At 41.6% G+C, this 21,620-nt stretch overlaps 1 protein-coding gene across 1 annotated transcript in view; it reads right to left on the bottom strand.

The window, feature by feature from the left end:
• Nucleotides 1-4,257: 4,257 nt before the first annotated feature.
• Nucleotides 4,258-21,620, bottom strand: part of LOC115125744 (protein Niban 1-like) — a 114,468-nt gene continuing 97,105 nt past the window's right edge. Inside the window, exons 15-16 of the mRNA XM_065013650.1 lie at nt 6,293-7,602; nt 4,258-5,313 (exon numbers count right to left, since the gene is read on the bottom strand). Of these exons, the coding sequence (XP_064869722.1) occupies nt 5,161-5,313; nt 6,293-7,602 (1,463 nt within the window). The 3' untranslated portion in view covers nt 4,258-5,160. The remainder of the gene's footprint in view (nt 5,314-6,292; nt 7,603-21,620) is intronic.

The following is a 21,620-nucleotide window of genomic DNA, read 5'->3' on the forward strand; positions in this document are numbered from 1 at the left end:
TGAAACTGAGGAGTAGGTTTGAGTGCAATGCGAGGAATTTCTGCACAAACTGTCAGAAACCATCTCAGGGAAACTCATCTGCGTGCTCGTCGTCCTCACCAGGGTCTTGAACTGACTGCAGTTTGTACCCAACCATCTTCGAAGGAGAAGTGTCCTCTTCACAGACGAATCCCTGTTTCAACTGTACTGGGTAGATGAAAGACAGCATGTGTGGTGTTGTGTGTGTGAGCAGTTTGCTCATGTCAACGTTGTGAACAGAGTGCCCCATGGTAACGGTGGGGTTATGGTATGGGCAGACAGCGTGTATGGTGTCGTGTGGGAGAGGGGTTTAGTGATGTCAACGTTGTGAACAGAGTGCCCCATGGTAACGGTGGGGTTATGGTATGGGCAGACAGCGTGTATGGTGTCGTGTGGGAGAGGGGTTTAGTGATGTCAACGTTGTGAACAGAGTGCCCCATGGTAACGGTGGGGTTATGGTATGGGCAGACAGCGTGTATGGTGTCGTGTGGGCGAGGGGTTTAGTGATGTCAACGTTGTGAACAGAGTGTCCCATGGTAACGGTGGGGTTATGGTATGGGCAGACAGCGTGTATGGTGTCGTGTGGGAGAGGGGTTTAGTGATGTCAACATTGTGAACAGAGTGCCCCATGGTAACGGTGGGGTTATGGTATGGGCAGACAGCGTGTATGGTGTCGTGTGGGAGAGGGGTTTAGTGATGTCAACGTTGTGAACAGAGTGCCCCATGGTAACGGTGGGGTTATGGTATGGGCAGACAGCGTGTATGGTGTCGTGTGGGCGAGGGGTTTAGTGATGTCAACGTTGTGAACAGAGTGTCCCATGGTAACGGTGGGGTTATGGTATGGGCAGACAGCGTGTATGGTGTCGTGTGGGAGAGGGGTTTAGTGATGTCAACGTTGTGAACAGAGTGCCCCATGGTAACGGTGGGGTTATGGTATGGGCAGGCATAAGCTACGGACAACAAACACATTTTATTGATGGCAATTTGAATGCACAGAGATACTGTGACGAGATCCTGAGGCCCATCGCTGTGCCATTCATCCACAGCCATCACCTCATGTTTCAGCATGATAATACACAGAGATACTGTGACGAGATCCTGAGGCCCATCGCTGTGCCATTCATCCACCTCCACCTCATGTTTCAGCATGATAATACACAGAGATACTGTGACGAGATCCTGAGGCCCATCGCTGTGCCATTCATCCACCTCCACCTCATGTTTCAGCATGATAAAGTGGGGTTATGGTATGAACAGAGATACCATGGGGAGATCCTGAGACCCATCGCTGTGCCATTCATCCACCGTCATCACCTCATGTTTCAGCATGATAAAGTGGGGTTATGGTATGAACAGAGATACTGTGATGAGATCCTGAGGCCCATCGCTGTGCCATTCATCCACAGCCATCACCTCATGTTTCAGCATGATAAAGTGGGGTTATGGTATGAACAGAGATACCATGGGGAGATCCTGAGACCCATCGCTGTGCCATTCATCCACCTCCACCACCTCATGTTTCAGCATGATAATGCAGGGCCCCATGTCACAAGGATCTGGACACAATTCCTGGAAGCTGAAAATGTCCCAGTTCTTCCATGACCTGCATATTCACCTGACATGTCACCCATTGACCATGTTTGGGATGCTCTGGATCTACGTGTACGACAGCGTGTTCCAGTTCCCGCCAATATCCAACAACATTACAACCAATGAAGAGGAGTGGGGCAACATTCCACAGGCCACAATCAACAGCCTGATCAACTCTATGTGAAGGGGATGTGCTGCATGAGACAAATGGTCACACAAGATACTGACTGGTTTTCTGATCCACGTCCCTACCTCTTTGTTAAGGTATCTGTGACTACGAGATGCATGTCTGTATTCCCAGTCATGTGGAATCCATAGATTTAGTGTCTAATGAATCCATCTAAATTGACTGATTTCCTTATATGAACTGTAAATCTTTGAAATTGTTGCATGTTGCATTTATAATTTTTTTCAGTGTAGTTTATTGTCTAGATTCCAATGTTAGCTAGCTAGCTGGATGACTGCTCTGTTGCTATTTTGTAGAAAGCCCTTGTTGAAACTAGCCAGATGGCCACTGCTAGATAACTACCTAGCAAGATGACTAGGAAACCATTTTATTCATTCTCTATAATCCCATACTGCCAGGCCATAGCCAAATGTTAGGCTAGGTACAGTAGTTAATGTTAGCATATTCGCTAGCTAGCGAAGGACACTGCACTAACTCAGTAGCTAACACAGGCAGCTGTGTCATGGAAACGAATCCATTGTGATTTAATTATAATGCCAATACTAGCTACAGTGGTTAGCTTGTAGGAAGTATTTAGTGTTATGTACATTGCAGCGGTGCACTTAGCTGGCTGCCATCCCATAGCCTAGCCTGCATATGAAGTGTGACTGTCTCATTTCATTTAACTGTGGATGTACAGGGAAAATGTCCTATTTTTTTCCTTTTTGTTGTCACACCTGTTGACTCCCCCCACGTGGGGGTTTGTGCTCTCTGATTGGCTCAAAGTCAAGTTGTTGGCCACTGACGAGCATTGCGATTCTACAAGTAGAAATGTCAGGTTCATCGCTACTGGGTTGTCATGGAACGGCCTCTCACTGTGATCAGTACCCATCCTAGTCTATAAGCATTCATGCTTTAGCTTAAAAAATATAGATTTGTTTTGTTGGTGTTAGAGGTTTTATGATGCTTGTACCTAAACCAAAGTAGATCATTTTAAGATGGTTCTATAATCAGTTATGGTCTCTATAAGCTTCAATATGAGCTACAATATCAGGTCCTAAACCAGTTATGGTGTCTATAAGCTTCAATATCAGGTCCTAAACCAGTTATGGTCTCTATAAGCTACAATATCAGGTCCTAAACCAGTTATGGTCTCTATAAGCTACAATATCAGGTCCTAAACCAGTTATGGTCTCTATAAGCTACAATATCAGGTCCTAAACCAGTTATGGTCTCTATAAGCTACAATATCAGGTCCTAAACCAGTTATGGTCTCTATAAGCTACAATCAGGTCCTAAACCAGTTATGGTCTCTATAAGCTTCAATATCAGGTCCTAAACCAGTTATGGTCTCTATAAGCTACAATATCAGGTCCTAAACCTAGAATGAAAGTGCATCCTTGTAGCTGTGAGGGCTAATATAGTCAAAATATTTGCCTTGGGGGAAGTTGAGCCAATGGCCATGGGGTAAGTTGAGCCAATGGCCATGGGGGAAGTTGAGCCAATGGCCATGGGGTAAGTTGAGCCAATGGCCATGGGGGAAGTTGAGCCAATGGTCATGGGGGAAGTTGAGCCAATGGCCATGGGGGAAGTTGAGCCAATGGTTATGGGGGAAGTTGAGCCAATGGCCATGGGGGAAGTTGAGCCAATGGCCATGGGGGAAGTTGAGCCAATGGCCATGGGGTAAGTTGAGCCAATGGCCATGGGGTAAGTTGAGCCAATGGCCATGGGGTAAGTTGAGCCAATGGCCATGGGGAAAGTTGAGCCAATGGTCATGGGGGAAGTTGAGCCAATGGCCATGGGGGAAGTTGAGCCAATGGTTATGGGGGAAGTTGAGCCAATGGCCATGGGGGAAGTTGAGCCAATGGCCATGGGGGAAGTTGAGCCAATGGCCATGGGGGAAGTTGAGCAAATGTTGAGCAAATGTAAGTGTTTTCTTCCCAAGTGTCATGCAAGGCATTATCTCTGAGATATGAGGTAACAGGGCCTGGATTACGTTAAAAGTGTTGTTTTTTAAGTACAAAGGGGTTGTTAGGTGTTAAACCTGTGTTAAAAGATGCTTACAATATTAGAAGAGAAAAAGTGATTGTGTTGAATTGTGGGAAATAAAGATAGACATGGTTTTAAAAAGGTAGTAATATTTCATTGAGTACAGAAATTTGTAGACGGCTTAATTTACCCTGTCCCGCGGCTCAACAACCCCATACCCGGGTTGTGCCAAGAGACAGCTTTGTGGAAAAGCTATGATTTCAAAACTGTAATGTTTCCAGAGATACACAACATCCTGAAATATATGTAGATATCTTTATTAGAAATAATACTATATTTCCCTTGACAGAATGATGCTGAACCTTAAAACAAATGGCTGAACTTACCCCAGTCTCCCCTACAGTATCTTTTAAAAGATCTCGCAAATTCTAAAGGTATTATATTTTATATACTTACAGAAGAATACAGTGTGAACATAAAACAAGAAACATGTGTTAAGTGTTTGTTATGTTTTTATTAATTTAAGCACCTCCCTTTATCATTATTTTAACTGTTAAATATATTCAGATCTAAATAGTTCCAAAAGGTCCAACAGAACAAAGCAAAATGGCTTAGAAATGCAGTACTTCTGTTGTCACGGTAAATACATCTGTTGTCACGGTAAATACATCTGTTGTCACGGTAAATACTTCTGTTGTCACGGTAAATACATCTGTTGTCACGGTAAATACATCTGTTGTCACGGTAAATACATCTGTTGTCACGGTAAATACTTCTGTTGTCAGGGTAAAACCAACTGCACAACAGAACAAAATGTAAGGGACGGTGCTCATTTCAATCCCCCCAAAAAATATTAAAAAGATGACAATTATTTCAACAACAAAAAGCAAAGTTGTTCCATATAAAATTGAGTATGTAAGTGAAAGTTGTATTATCGTCTGCTGCACCAATTTTTTTTATTTTATTTTACCTTTATTTAAGAACAAATTCTTATTTTCAATGACGGCCTAGGAACAGCGGGTTAACTGCCTGTTCAGGGGCAGAACGACAGTACAACAGTTTTGGGGCATTGTCTGTCACCTTGTCAGCTCGGGGGTTTGAACTTGCAACCTTCCGGTTACTAAACGCTCTAACCACTAGGCTACCCTGCCGCCCCAGTATAGCTATCAGATGTTAACGTTTATGTTATTTGGTCAGTTTTCCTTCTTCTCCAGTCTGTGTGCTCCTCTGGAGGAGAGAGATGATTACCTCCTCAACTTCTATCAGTCTGTAGAGTAAACATTTTCAGTCATTTATTTGACATATAAATAGTTAATAGATTTTGAATTGGGTTCAAAATGAACACCGTTGATTGCTCTGCTGTTGGTACACCTCCCCCCTAGTCGTTCTTTCCCCAGCTAGGGAGTGCTGTTTTCTGGGGGACACCTCTGTATCAGCCCTTCCACCTCCACTACCTCCATCACCAAGTCACGGATGGACTGCACACTACCCAGTGGAACCGCTTCCTCCTCTCCCTCCATCCCCACTGTGTTAGACTGTAGCCCCAGAGCCTCCACTACACCCCCCAGAGCCTCTCCTCTGTCCTCTGCCTCCACTACACCCCCCAGAGCCTCTCCTCTGTCTCCTGCCTCCACTACACCCCCCAGAGCCTCTCCTCTGTCTCCTGCCTCCACTACACCCCCCAGAGCCTCTCCTCTGTCCTCTGCCTCCACTACACCCCCAGAGCCTCTCCTCTGTCTCCTGCCTCCACTACACCCCCAGAGCCTCTCCTCTGTCCTCTGCCTCCACTACACCCCCAGAGCCTCTCCTCTGTTCTCTGCCTCCACTACACCCCCAGAGCCTCTCCTCTGTCTCCTGACTCCACTACACCCCCAGAGCCTCTCCTCTGTCTCCTGCCTCCACTACACCCCCAGAGCCTCTCCTCTGTCCTCTGCCTCCACTACACCCCCAGAGCCTCTCCTCTGTCTCCTGCCTCCACTACACCCCCAGAGCCTCTCCTCTGTTCTCTGCCTCCACTACACCCCCAGAGCCTCTCCTCTGTCTCCTGCCTCCACTACACCCCCAGAGCCTCTCCTCTGTCTCCTGCCTCCACTACACCCCCCAGAGCCTCTCCTCTGTCCTCTGCCTCCACTACACCCCCCAGAGCCTCTCCTCTGTCTCCTGCCTCCACTACACCCCCAGAGCCTCTCCTCTGTTCTCTGCCTCCACTACACCCCCAGAGCCTCTCCTCTGTCCTCTGCCTCCACTACACCCCCAGAGCCTCTCCTCTGTCTCCTGCCTCCACTACACCCCCAGAGCCTCTTCTCTGTTCTCTGCCTCCACTACACCCCCAGAGCCTCTCCTCTGTCCTCTGCCTCCACTACACCCCCAGAGCCTCTCCTCTGTCTCCTGCCTCTACTACACCCCCAGAGCCTCTCCTCTGTCTCCTGCCTCCACTACACCCCCCAGAGCCTCTCCTCTGTCCTCTGCCTCCACTACACCCCCCAGAGCCTCTCCTCTGTCTCCTGCCTCCACTGTACCCCCCAGAGCCTCTCCTCTATCCCCTGCCTCCACTACACCCTGCCCAGGCCCAGTGAGTGGAGTAGTAGCACCCCCTCGTGATGTGACCAGGGTATTGCATGCAAGCAGGGCACCCTCGCGCTCAGTGACAGTAACCCTAGTGACGGAGGTAACTGCAGCTCTGTCCTCACTGCCTCCAGGCTGCATCTCTGATCCTGTGGGGTTAAGGTCATTCTGAGTCTGGGAGGCTGGTTTAGTGGGTTTAGGGTCAATCTGAGTCTGGGAGGCTGGTTTAGTGGGGTTAAGGTCCTTCTGAGTCTGGGAGGCTGGTTCAGTTGATGGGGCTGTACCAATGTTGGATGGGGCTGTACCAATGTGCTGTTCTTCCTCCTCTTCCTTCTCGTCCACGGTGAGAGGTACAGATGCCCCCTCCTTCACCCCTGCAGGAGTTTTCAGGTAGAATGCTCTGTCTGTGGCTTGTCTCTGTCTCTGACCAGTGGAGAGCACCGTGGCCTCAGGAAGAATCATACTCACTGCTGACAGAGCCTCGACACACACCGACACACTGTCACTCACTGGGCTGTTTCTGGCTTTGTCTGTGTCTGGTTTGTCTTCACTTCCTGGTGGTTGGGATGCTTTGTCTGTGTCTGGTTTGTCTTCAGTTCCTGGTGGTTGGGATGCTTTGGCTGTGTCTGTAACTTCCGGTGTCTGGGGAGCTGGTTCAGCCACAGGAAGAGGAGGCTGGGGGGAGGCGGCATAAGGTGTGATTGTGGCCAAAGGGGTGTCATGATTGACTAAGGAAGCATCAGGTTTGGTTGAGGCAGCACCAGCAGGGTAATCACTTTCAGCAGAGGACATTTCAGGTAGAGGTGAAGGGGTATCAGGTAGAGGTGAAGGGGTATCAGGTAGAGGTGAAGGGGTATCAGGTAGAGGTGAAGGGGTATCAGGTAGAGGTGAAGGGGTATCAGGCTCTGCTACAGAGACATTAGCAGTATAGGTAAGTATATGTGCTGGGGCTGGGAGTGAGAGTGGGGCTGGGTCTGGAGCCTCACTTTGTGGAGTTATGACAATGACAGGAGGAGTGAGGGCAGCCATATCTGGGACCACTGGGCCACCTTCCACCTCCAGCCTCCCAGCGCTAGAAGACGAGTTCTGCACCAGGGGAGAAGGTGCCCGCTCGGCCTGTCTGCTCAGCCCAGAGACAGCCATCTTAGCAGGGCTGGCAGGGGCGGAGAGGGGAGGGGTGCGACTGTCTGTCAGGCTGCTCTGGCTGGCACTCTGCAGGTCAGTACTGTCCACCATCAAGTTGTTCTTCCTCAGACTGGCAGCTTCTTTCACCACTGGAGAAAATGAGAGACCGAAAGGGAGGAGAAAGAATTGATTAAGTTCATACAGGAGAAGCATACAGTACATACAATCAATTATGTCATACAGGTTATACAAGAGGGTAATGGTGCTATACAAGAGGGTAATGGTGCTATACAGGTTATACAAGAGGGTAATGGTGTTATACAGGTTATACAAGAGGGTAATGGTGTTATACAAGAGGGTAATGGTGCTATACAGGTTATACAAGAGGGTAATGGTGTTATACAGGTTATACAAGAGGGTAATGGTGCTATACAAGAGGGTAATGGTGCTATACAGGTTATACAAGAGGGTAATGGTGTTATACAGGTTATACAAGAGGGTAATGGTGTTATACAAGAGAGTAATGGTGCTATACAGGGTATACAAGAGGGTAATGGTGTTATACAAGAGAGTAATGGTGCTATACAGGGTATACAAGAGGGTAATGGTGTTATAGGGTATGGTGTTATACAAGAGGTAATGGTGCTATGTTATACAAGAGGGTAATGGTGCTATACAGGTGTATACAAGAGGAGTAATGGTGGTATACAAGAGGGTAATGGTGTTATACAAGAGAGTAATGGTGCTATACAGGGTATACAAGAGGGTAATGGTGTTATACAAGAGAGTAATGGTGCTATACAGGGTATACAAGAGGGTAATGGTGCTATACAAGATGGTAATGATGTTATACAGGAGGGTAATGGTGCTATAGGGTATACACGAGGGTAATGCTGTTATACACTGGGGTAATGGTGCTATACAGGGTATACAATAGGGTAATGGTGTCATGCAGGGGGGTAATGGTGCTATACATGGGGGTAATGGTGCTATGGGTTGGGGTAATGGTGCTATACAGGGGGGTAATGGTGCTATACAGGGGGGTAATGGTGCTATACACTTCTATTACTGCCAGTAGAAAAGACACGGGATGGATTTTTGGTAACTTATTTTAGAACATGGGAGACCAAAAGGGAACACAGTGAAATGTGTTCATTTTTATATGCAATGGGTTGATAAGTGGTTGTACTTTAGTAGAATGGGTTGGGTTGATAAGTGGTTGTCTCCTATACTTTAGTAGAATGGGTTGGGTTGATAAGTAGTTGTCTCCTATAGCTACTTTAGTAGAATGGGACTAGTTAACAACCCCATAGACATATAAAATAGTTAACTTCCCCATAGACTTTAGTAGAACCCTGAACACTGACATAAACTAGACTAGTTAAACAACATAACATATAAACCCTAGACTAGTTAACAACCCCATGACATATAAACACCAGACAGGGAACTAAACATAGAATATGAACCCTAGACTAGTTAACAACCCCATAGACATATAAACACCTAGAATATGGTCTAACAATCATAGACATATATAAACAGACTAGTTAACAACCTCTGATTGAAACCAGACAAGTTAACAACCCCATAGACATATAAACACCTAGACTAGTTAACAACCCCATAGACATATAAACCCCTAGACTAGTTAACAACCCCATAGACATATAAACCCCTAGACTAGTTAACAACCCCATAGACATATAAACCCTAGACTAGTTAACAACCCCATAGACATATAAACCCCTAGACTAGTTAACAACCCCATAGACATATAAACCCCTAGACTAGTTAACAACCCCATAGACATATAAACACCTAGACTAGTTAACAACCCCATAGACATATAAACCCCTAGACTAGTTAACAACCCCATAGACATATAAACCCCTAGACTAGTTAACAACCCCATAGACATATAAACACCTAGACTAGTTAACAACCCCATAGACATATAAACCCCTAGACTAGTTAACAACCCCATAGACATATAAACCCCTAGACTAGTTAACAACCCCATAGACATATAAACACCTAGACTAGTTAACAACCCCATAGACATATAAACCCCTAGACTAGTTAACAACCCCATAGACATATAAACCCCTAGACTAGTTAACAACCCCATAGACATATAAACACCTAGACTAGTTAACAACCCCATAGACATATAAACACCTAGACTAGTTAACAACCCCATAGACATATAAACCCTAGACTAGTTAACAACCCCATAGACATATAAACACCTAGACTAGTTAACAACCCCATAGACATATAAACCCCTAGACTAGTTAACAACCCCATAGACATATAAACCCTAGACTAGTTAACAACCCCATAGACATATAAACCCTAGACTAGTTAACAACCCCATAGACATATAAACCCTAGACTAGTTAACAACCCCATAGACATATAAACACCTAGACTAGTTAACAACCCCATAGACATATAAACACCTAGACTAGTTAACAACCCCATAGACATATAAACACCTAGACTAGTTAACAACCCCATAGACATATAAACACCTAGACTAGTTAACAACCCCATAGACATATAAACACCTAGACTAGTTAACAACCCCATAGACATATAAACCCCTAGACTAGTTAACAACCCCATAGACATATAAACACCTAGACTAGTTAACAACCCCATAGACATATAAACCCCTAGACTAGTTAACAACCCCATAGACATATAAACACCTAGACTAGTTAACAACCCCATAGACATATAAACACCTAGACTAGTTAACAACCCCATAGACATATAAACACCTAGACTAGTTAACAACCCCATAGACATATAAACCCCTAGACTAGTTAACAACCCCATAGACATATAAACACCTAGACTAGTTAACAACCCCATAGACATATAAACACCTAGACTAGTTAACAACCCCATAGACATATAAACACCTAGACTAGTTAACAACCCCATAGACATATAAACCCCTAGACTAGTTAACAACCCCATAGACATATAAACACCTAGACTAGTTAACAACCCCATAGACATATAAACCCCTAGACTAGTTAACAACCCCATAGACATATAAACCCCTAGACTAGTTAACAACCCCATAGACATATAAACCCCTAGACTAGTTAACAACCCCATAGACATATAAACACCTAGACTAGTTAACAACCCCATAGACATATAAACACCTAGACTAGTTAACAACCCCATAGACATATAAACCCTAGACTAGTTAACAACCCCATAGACATATAAACCCCTAGACTAGTTAACAACCCCATAGACATATAAACACCTAGACTAGTTAACAACCCCATAGACATATAAACCCCTAGACTAGTTAACAACCCCATAGACATATAAACCCCTAGACTAGTTAACAACCCCATAGACATATAAACCCCTAGACTAGTTAACAACCCCATAGACATATAAACACCTAGACTAGTTAACAACCCCATAGACATATAAACACCTAGACTAGTTAACAACCCCATAGACATATAAACCCCTAGACTAGTTAACAACCCCATAGACATATAAACCCCTAGACTAGTTAACAACCCCATAGACATATAAACCCTAGACTAGTTAACAACCCCATAGACATATAAACCCCTAGACTAGTTAACAACCCCATAGACATATAAACACCTAGACTAGTTAACAACCCCATAGACATATAAACCCCTAGACTAGTTAACAACCCCATAGACATATAAACCCCTAGACTAGTTAACAACCCCATAGACATATAAACACCTAGACTAGTTAACAACCCCATAGACATATAAACCCCTAGACTAGTTAACAACCCCATAGACATATAAACCCCTAGACTAGTTAACAACCCCATAGACATATAAACCCCTAGACTAGTTAACAACCCCATAGACATATAAACCCCTAGACTAGTTAACAACCCCATAGACATATAAACACCTAGACTAGTTAACAACCCCATAGACATATAAACCCCTAGACTAGTTAACAACCCCATAGACATATAAACCCCTAGACTAGTTAACAACCCCATAGACATATAAACCCCTAGACTAGTTAACAACCCCATAGACATATAAACCCCTAGACTAGTTAACAACCCCATAGACATATAAACCCCTAGACTAGTTAACAACCCCATAGACATATAAACACCTAGACTAGTTAACAACCCCATAGACATATAAACCCCTAGACTAGTTAACAACCCCATAGACATATAAACCCCTAGACTAGTTAACAACCCCATAGACATATAAACACCTAGACTAGTTAACAACCCCATAGACATATAAACACCTAGACTAGTTAACAACCCCATAGACATATAAACACCTAGACTAGTTAACAACCCCATAGACATATAAACAACCCCTAGACTAGTTAACAACCCCATAGACATATAAACCCCTAGACTAGTTAACAACCCCATAGACATATAAACCCCTAGACTAGTTAACAACCCCATAGACATATAAACACCTAGACTAGTTAACAACCCCATAGACATATAAACACCTAGACTAGTTAACAACCCCATAGACATATAAACCCCTAGACTAGTTAACAACCCCATAGACATATAAACACCTAGACTAGTTAACAACCCCATAGACATATAAACCCCTAGACTAGTTAACAACCCCATAGACATATAAACACCTAGACTAGTTAACAACCCCATAGACATATAAACCCCTAGACTAGTTAACAACCCCATAGACATATAAACACCTAGACTAGTTAACAACCCCATAGACATATAAACCCCTAGACTAGTTAACAACCCCATAGACATATAAACCCCTAGACTAGTTAACAACCCCATAGACATATAAACACCTAGACTAGTTAACAACCCCATAGACATATAAAACCCCATAGACCTAGACTAGTTAACAACCCCATAGACATATAAACACCTAGACTAGTTAACAACCCCATAGACATATAAACACCTAGACTAGTTAACAACCCCATAGACATATAAACCCCTAGACTAGTTAACAACCCCATAGACATATAAACACCTAGACTAGTTAACAACCCCATAGACATATAAACACCTAGACTAGTTAACAACCCCATAGACATATAAACCCCTAGACTAGTTAACAACCCCATAGACATATAAACCCCTAGACTAGTTAACAACCCCATAGACATATAAACCCCTAGACTAGTTAACAACCCCATAGACATATAAACACCTAGACTAGTTAACAACCCCATAGACATATAAACCCCTAGACTAGTTAACAACCCCATAGACATATAAACCCCTAGACTAGTTAACAACCCCATAGACATATAAACCCCTAGACTAGTTAACAACCCCATAGACATATAAACACCTAGACTAGTTAACAACCCCATAGACATATAAACCCCTAGACTAGTTAACAACCCCATAGACATATAAACACCTAGACTAGTTAACAACCCCATAGACATATAAACCCCTAGACTAGTTAACAACCCCATAGACATATAAACCCCTAGACTAGTTAACAACCCCATAGACATATAAACACCTAGACTAGTTAACAACCCCATAGACATATAAACCCCTAGACTAGTTAACAACCCCATAGACATATAAACCCTAGACTAGACATTAACAACCCCATAGACATATAAACCCCTAGACTAGTTAACAACCCCATAGACATATAAACACCTAGACTAGTTAACAACCCCATAGACATATAAACCCCTAGACTAGTTAACAACCCCATAGACATATAAACCCTAGACTAGTTAACAACCCCATAGACATATAAACCCCTAGACTAGTTAACAACCCCATAGACATATAAACCCCTAGACTAGTTAACAACCCCATAGACATATAAACCCCTAGACTAGTTAACAACCCCATAGACATATAAACCCCTAGACTAGTTAACAACCCCATAGACATATAAACCCCTAGACTAGTTAACAACCCCATAGACATATAAACACCTAGACTAGTTAACAACCCCATAGACATATAAACACCTAGACTAGTTAACAACCCCATAGACATATAAACCCCTAGACTAGTTAACAACCCCATAGACATATAAACCCCTAGACTAGTTAACAACCCCATAGACATATAAACCCCTAGACTAGTTAACAACCCCATAGACATATAAACCCTAGACTAGTTAACAACCCCATAGACATATAAACCCCTAGACTAGTTAACAACCCCATAGACATATAAACCCCTAGACTAGTTAACAACCCCATAGACATATAAACCCCTAGACTAGTTAACAACCCCATAGACATATAAACACCTAGACTAGTTAACAACCCCATAGACATATAAACCCTAGACTAGTTAACAACCCCATAGACATATAAACCCCTAGACTAGTTAACAACCCCATAGACATATAAACCCCTAGACTAGTTAACAACCCCATAGACATATAAACCCTAGACTAGTTAACAACCCCATAGACATATAAACCCCTAGACTAGTTAACAACCCCATAGACATATAAACCCCTAGACTAGTTAACAACCCCATAGACATATAAACCCCTAGACTAGTTAACAACCCCATAGACATATAAACTAGACTAGTTAAGACTAGACATATTAGACTAGTTAACAACCCCATAGACATATAAACCCCTAGACTAGTTAACAACCCCATAGACATATAAACACCTAGACTAGTTAACAACCCCATAGACATATAAACCCCTAGACTAGTTAACAACCCCATAGACATATAAACCCCTAGACTAGTTAACAACCCCATAGACATATAAACCCCTAGACTAGTTAACAACCCCATAGACATATAAACCCCTAGACTAGTTAACAACCCCATAGACATATAAACACCTAGACTAGTTAACAACCCCATAGACATATAAACCCCTAGACTAGTTAACAACCCCATAGACATATAAACCCTAGACTAGTTAACAACCCCATAGACATATAAACACCTAGACTAGTTAACAACCCCATAGACATATAAACCCCTAGACTAGTTAACAACCCCATAGACATATAAACACCTAGACTAGTTAACAACCCCATAGACATATAAACCCTAGACTAGTTAACAACCCCATAGACATATAAACACCTAGACTAGTTAACAACCCCATAGACATATAAACCCTAGACTAGTTAACAACCCCATAGACATATAAACCCCTAGACTAGTTAACAACCCCATAGACATATAAACACCTAGACTAGTTAACAACCCCATAGACATATAAACCCCTAGACTAGTTAACAACCCCATAGACATATAAACACCTAGACTAGTTAACAACCCCATAGACATATAAACACCTAGACTAGTTAACAACCCCATAGACATATAAACACCTAGACTAGTTAACAACCCCATAGACATATAAACCCTAGACTAGTTAACAACCCCATAGACATATAAACCCTAGACTAGTTAACAACCCCATAGACATATAAACCCCTAGACTAGTTAACAACCCCATAGACATATAAACCCCTAGACTAGTTAACCCCATAGACATATAAACCCCTAGACTAGTTAACAACCCCATAGACATATAAACCCCTAGACTAGTTAACAACCCCATAGACATATAAACCCCTAGACTAGTTAACAACCCCATAGACATATAAACACCTAGACTAGTTAACAACCCCATAGACATATAAACCCCTAGACTAGTTAACAACCCCATAGACATATAAACCCCTAGACTAGTTAACAACCCCATAGACATATAAACCCCTAGACATATAAACCCTAGACTAGTTAACAACCCCATAGACATATAAACCCTAGACTAGTTAACAACCCCATAGACATATAAACCCCTAGACTAGTTAACAACCCCATAGACATATAAACCCCTAGACTAGTTAACAACCCCATAGACATATAAACACCTAGACTAGTTAACAACCCCATAGACATATAAAACCTAGACTAGTTAACAACCCCATAGACATATAAACCCCTAGACTAGTTAACAACCCCATAGACATATAAACACCTAGACTAGTTAACAACCCCATAGACATATAAACCCCTAGACTAGTTAACAACCCCATAGACATATAAACACCTAGACTAGTTAACAACCCCATAGACATATAAACCCCTAGACTAGTTAACAACCCCATAGACATATAAACCCCTAGACTAGTTAACAACCCCATAGACATATAAACACCTAGACTAGTTAACAACCCCATAGACATATAAACACCTAGACTAGTTAACAACCCCATAGACATATAAACCCCTAGACTAGTTAACAACCCCATAGACATATAAACCCCTAGACTAGTTAACAACCCCATAGACATATAAACCCTAGACTAGTTAACAACCCCATAGACATATAAACCCTAGACTAGTTAACAACCCCATAGACATATAAACCCTAGACTAGTTAACAACCCCATAGACATATAAACCCTAGACTAGTTAACAACCCCATAGACATATAAACCCCTAGACTAGTTAACAACCCCATAGACATATAAACCCCTAGACTAGTTAACAACCCCATAGACATATAAACCCCTAGACTAGTTAACAACCCCATAGACATATAAACCCCTAGACTAGTTAACAACCCCATAGACATATAAATATAAAACCTAGACTAGTTAACAACCCCATAGACATATAAACCCCTAGACTAGTTAACAAGACATATAAACCCCCCCATAGACATATAAACCCCTAGACTAGTTAACAACCCCATAGACATATAAACCCTAGACTAGTTAACAACCCCATAGACATATAAACCCCTAGACTAGTTAACAACCCCATAGACATATAAACCCCTAGACTAGTTAACAACCCCATAGACATATAAACCCCTAGACTAGTTAACAACCCCATAGACATATAAACTAGTTAACAACCCCATAGACATATAAACACCTAGACTAGTTAACAACCCCATAGACATATAAACCCCTAGACTAGTTAACAACCCCATAGACATATAAACCCTAGACTAGTTAACAACCCCATAGACATATAAACCCCTAGACTAGTTAACAACCCCATAGACATATAAACCCCTAGACTAGTTAACAACCCCATAGACATATAAACCCCTAGACTAGTTAACAACCCCATAGACATATAAACACCTAGACTAGTTAACAACCCCATAGACATATAAACCCCTAGACTAGTTAACAACCCCATAGACATATAAACCCCTAGACTAGTTAACAACCCCATAGACATATAAACCCCTAGACTAGTTAACAACCCCATAGACATATAAACACCTAGACTAGTTAACAACCCCATAGACATATAAACCCTAGACTAGTTAACAACCCCATAGACATATAAACCCCTAGACTAGTTAACAACCCCATAGACATATAAACACCTAGACTAGTTAACAACCCCATAGACATATAAACCCCTAGACTAGTTAACAACCCCATAGACATATAAACCCTAGACTAGTTAACAACCCCATAGACATATAAACACCTAGACTAGTTAAAACCCCCAGTTAACAACCCCATAGACATATAAACACCTAGACTAGTTAACAACCCCATAGACATATAAACCCCTAGACTAGTTAACAACCCCATAGACATATAAACCCCTAGACTAGTTAACAACCCCATAGACATATAAACACCTAGACTAGTTAACAACCCCATAGACATATAAACCCCTAGACTAGTTAACAACCCCATAGACATATAAACCCCTAGACTAGTTAACAACCCCATAGACATATAAACCCCTAGACTAGTTAACAACCCCATAGACATATAAACACCTAGACTAGTTAACAACCCCATAGACATATAAACCCCTAGACTAGTTAACAACCCCATAGACATATAAACCCCTAGACTAGTTAACAACCCCATAGACATATAAACCCCTAGACTAGTTAACAACCCCATAGACATATAAACACCTAGACTAGTTAACAACCCCATAGACATATAAACCCCTAGACTAGTTAACAACCCCATAGACATATAAACCCTAGACTAGTTAACAACCCCATAGACATATAAACCCCTAGACTAGTTAACAACCCCATAGACATATAAACCCTAGACTAGTTAACAACCCCATAGACATATAAACCCCTAGACTAGTTAACAACCCCATAGACATATAAACCCCTAGACTAGTTAACAACCCCATAGACATATATAAACCCCTAGACTAGTTAACAACCCCATAGACATATAAACCCCTAGACTAGTTAACAACCCCATAGACATATAAACCCTAGACTAGTTAACAACCCCATAGACATATAAACCCCAGACTAGTTAACAACCCCCCATAGACATATAAACCCCTAGACTAGTTAACAACCCCATAGACATATAAACCCCTAGACTAGTTAACAACCCCATAGACATATAAACCCTAGACTAGTTAACAACCCCATAGACATATAAACACCTAGACTAGTTAACAACCCCATAGACATATAAAACCCCTAGACTAGTTAACAACCCCATAGACATATAAACCCCTAGACTAGTTAACAACCCCATAGACATATAAACCCATAGACTAGTTAATAAGACATATAAACCCTAGACTAGTTAACAACCCCATAGACATATAAACCCCTAGACTAGTTAACAACCCCATAGACATATAAACCCCTAGACTAGTTAACAACCCCATAGACATATAAACCCCTAGACTAGTTAACAACCCCATAGACATATAAACCCCTAGACTAGTTAACAACCCCATAGACATATAAACACCTAGACTAGTTAACAACCCCATAGACATATAAACCCTAGACTAGTTAACAACCCCATAGACATATAAACACCTAGACTAGTTAACAACCCCATAGACATATAAACCCTAGACTAGTTAACAACCCCATAGACATATAAACCCTAGACTAGTTAACAACCCCATAGACATAGTTAAACACCTAGACTAGTTAACAACCCCATAGACATATAAACCCTAGACTAGTTAACAACCCCATAGACATATAAACCCCTAGACTAGTTAACAACCCCATAGACATATAAACCCCTAGACTAGTTAACAACCCCATAGACATATAAACCCCTAGACTAGTTAACAACCCCATAGACATATAAACCCCTAGACTAGTTAACAACCCCATAGACATATAAACCCCTAGACTAGTTAACAACCCCATAGACATATAAACCCTAGACTAGTTAACAACCCCATAGACATATAAACCCCTAGACTAGTTAACAACCCCATAGACATATAAACCCCTAGACTAGTTAACAACCCCATAGACATATAAACCCTAGACTAGTTAACAACCCCATAGACATATAAACCCCTAGACTAGTTAACAACCCCATAGACATATAAACCCCTAGACTAGTTAACAACCCCATAGACATACAAAAACCCTAGACTAGTTAACAACCCCATAGACATATAAACCCCTAGACTAGTTAACAACCCCATAGACATATAAACCCCTAGACTAGTTAACAACCCCATAGACATATAAACATACTAGTTAAACCCCTAGACTAGTTAACAACCCCATAGACATATAAACCCCTAGACTAGTTAACAACCCCATAGACATATAAACACCTAGACTAGTTAACAACCCCATAGACATATAAACACCTAGACTAGTTAACAACCCCATAGACATATAAACCCTAGACTAGTTAACAACCCCATAGACATATAAACCCCTAGACTAGTTAACAACCCCATAGACATATAAACCCCTAGACTAGTTAACAACCCCATAGACATATAAACCCCTAGACTAGTTAACAACCCCATAGACATATAAACCCCTAGACTAGTTTAACAACCCCATAGACATATAAACACCTAGACTAGTTAACAACCCCATAGACATATAAACACCTAGACTAGTTAACAACCCCATAGACATATAAACCCCTAGACTAGTTAACAACCCCATAGACATATAAACCCTAGACTAGTTAACAACCCCATAGACATATAAACCCCTAGACTAGTTAACAACCCCATAGACATATAAACCCCTAGACTAGTTAACAACCCCATAGACATATAAACCCCTAGACTAGTTAACAACCCCATAACAACATAGATATAAACCCCTAGACTAGTTAACAACCCCATAGACATATAGTTAACACCTAGACTAGTTAACTAGTTAACCCCATAGACATATAAACCCCTAGACTAGTTAACAACCCCATAGACATATAAACCCCTAGACTAGTTAACAACCCCATAGACATATAAACCCCTAGACTAGTTAACAACCCCATAGACATATAAACCCTAGACTAGTTAACAACCCCATAGACATATAAACACCTAGACTAGTTAACAACCCCATAGACATATAAACCCCTAGACTAGTTAACAACCCCATAGACATATAAACCCCTAGACTAGTTAACAACCCCATAGACATATAAACCCTAGACTAGTTAACAACCCCATAGACATATAAACCCCTAGACTAGTTAACAACCCCATAGACATATAAACCCTAGACTAGTTAACAACCCCATAGACATATAAACACCTAGACTAGTTAACAACCCCATAGACATATAAACCCTAGACTAGTTAACAACCCCATAGACATATAAACCCCTAGACTAGTTAACAACCCCATAGACATATAAACCCCTAGACTAGTTAACAACCCCATAGACACCCCTAGACTAGTTAACAACCCCATAGACATATAAACCCCTAGACTAGTTAACAACCCCATAGACATATAAACCCCTAGACTAGTTAACAACCCCATAGACATATAAACACCTAGACTAGTTAACAACCCCATAGACATATAAACCCCTAGACTAGTTAACAACCCCATAGACATATAAACACCTAGACTAGTTAACAACCCCATAGACATATAAACACCTAGACTAGTTAACAACCCCATAGACATATAAACCCCTAGACTAGTTAACAACCCCATAGACATATAAACACCTAGACTAGTTAACAACCCCATAGACATATAAACCCCTAGACTAGTTAACAACCCCATAGACATATAAACCCTAGACTAGTTAACAACCCCATAGACATATAAACCCCTAGACTAGTTAACAACCCCATAGACATATAAACCCTAGACCTAGACTAGTTAACAACCCCATAGACATATAAACACCTAGACTAGTTAACAACCCCATAGACATATAAACCCCTAGACTAGTTAACAACCCCATAGACATATAAACACCTAGACTAGTTAACAACCCCATAGACATATAAACACCTAGACTAGTTAACAACCCCATAGACATATAAACCCCTAGACTAGTTAACAACCCCATAGACATATAAACCCCTAGACTAGTTAACAACCCCATAGACATATAAACCCCTAGACTAGTTAACAACCCCATAGACATATAAACCCCTAGACTAGTTAACAACCCCATAGACATATAAACCCCTAGACTAGTTAACAACCCCATAGACATATAAACCCCTAGACTAGTTAACAACCCCATAGACATATAAACCCTAGACTAGTTAACAACCCCATAGACATATAAACCCCTAGACTAGTTAACAACCCCATAGACATATAAACCCCTAGACTAGTTAACAACCCCATAGACATATAAACCCCTAGACTAGTTAACAACCCCATAGACATATAAACCCTAGACTAGTTAACAACCCCATAGACATATAAACCCCTAGACTAGTTAACAACCCCATAGACATATAAACCCTAGACTAGTTAACAACCCCATAGACATATAAACACTAGACTAGTTAACAACATAGACATATAAACACCTAACAGTTAACAACCCCATAGACATATAAACCCTAGACTAGTTAACAACCCCATAGACATATAAACTAGACTAGTTAACAACCTAGACTAGTTAACAACCCCATAGACATATAAACCCTAGACTAGTTAACAACCCCATAGACATATAAACCCCTAGACTAGTTAACAACCCCATAGACATATAAACCCTAGACTAGTTAACAACCCCATAGACATATAAACCCCTAGACTAGTTAACAACCCCATAGACATATAAACCCCTAGACTAGTTAACAACCCCATAGACATATAAACCCCTAGACTAGTTAACAACCCCATAGACATATAAACCCCTAGACTAGTTAACAACCCCATAGACATATAAACACCTAGACTAGTTAACA

Source organism: Oncorhynchus nerka, linkage group LG9b (assembly GCF_034236695.1).
Source record: "Oncorhynchus nerka isolate Pitt River linkage group LG9b, Oner_Uvic_2.0, whole genome shotgun sequence".
Classification (NCBI taxonomy): Eukaryota; Metazoa; Chordata; class Actinopteri; order Salmoniformes; family Salmonidae; genus Oncorhynchus; species Oncorhynchus nerka.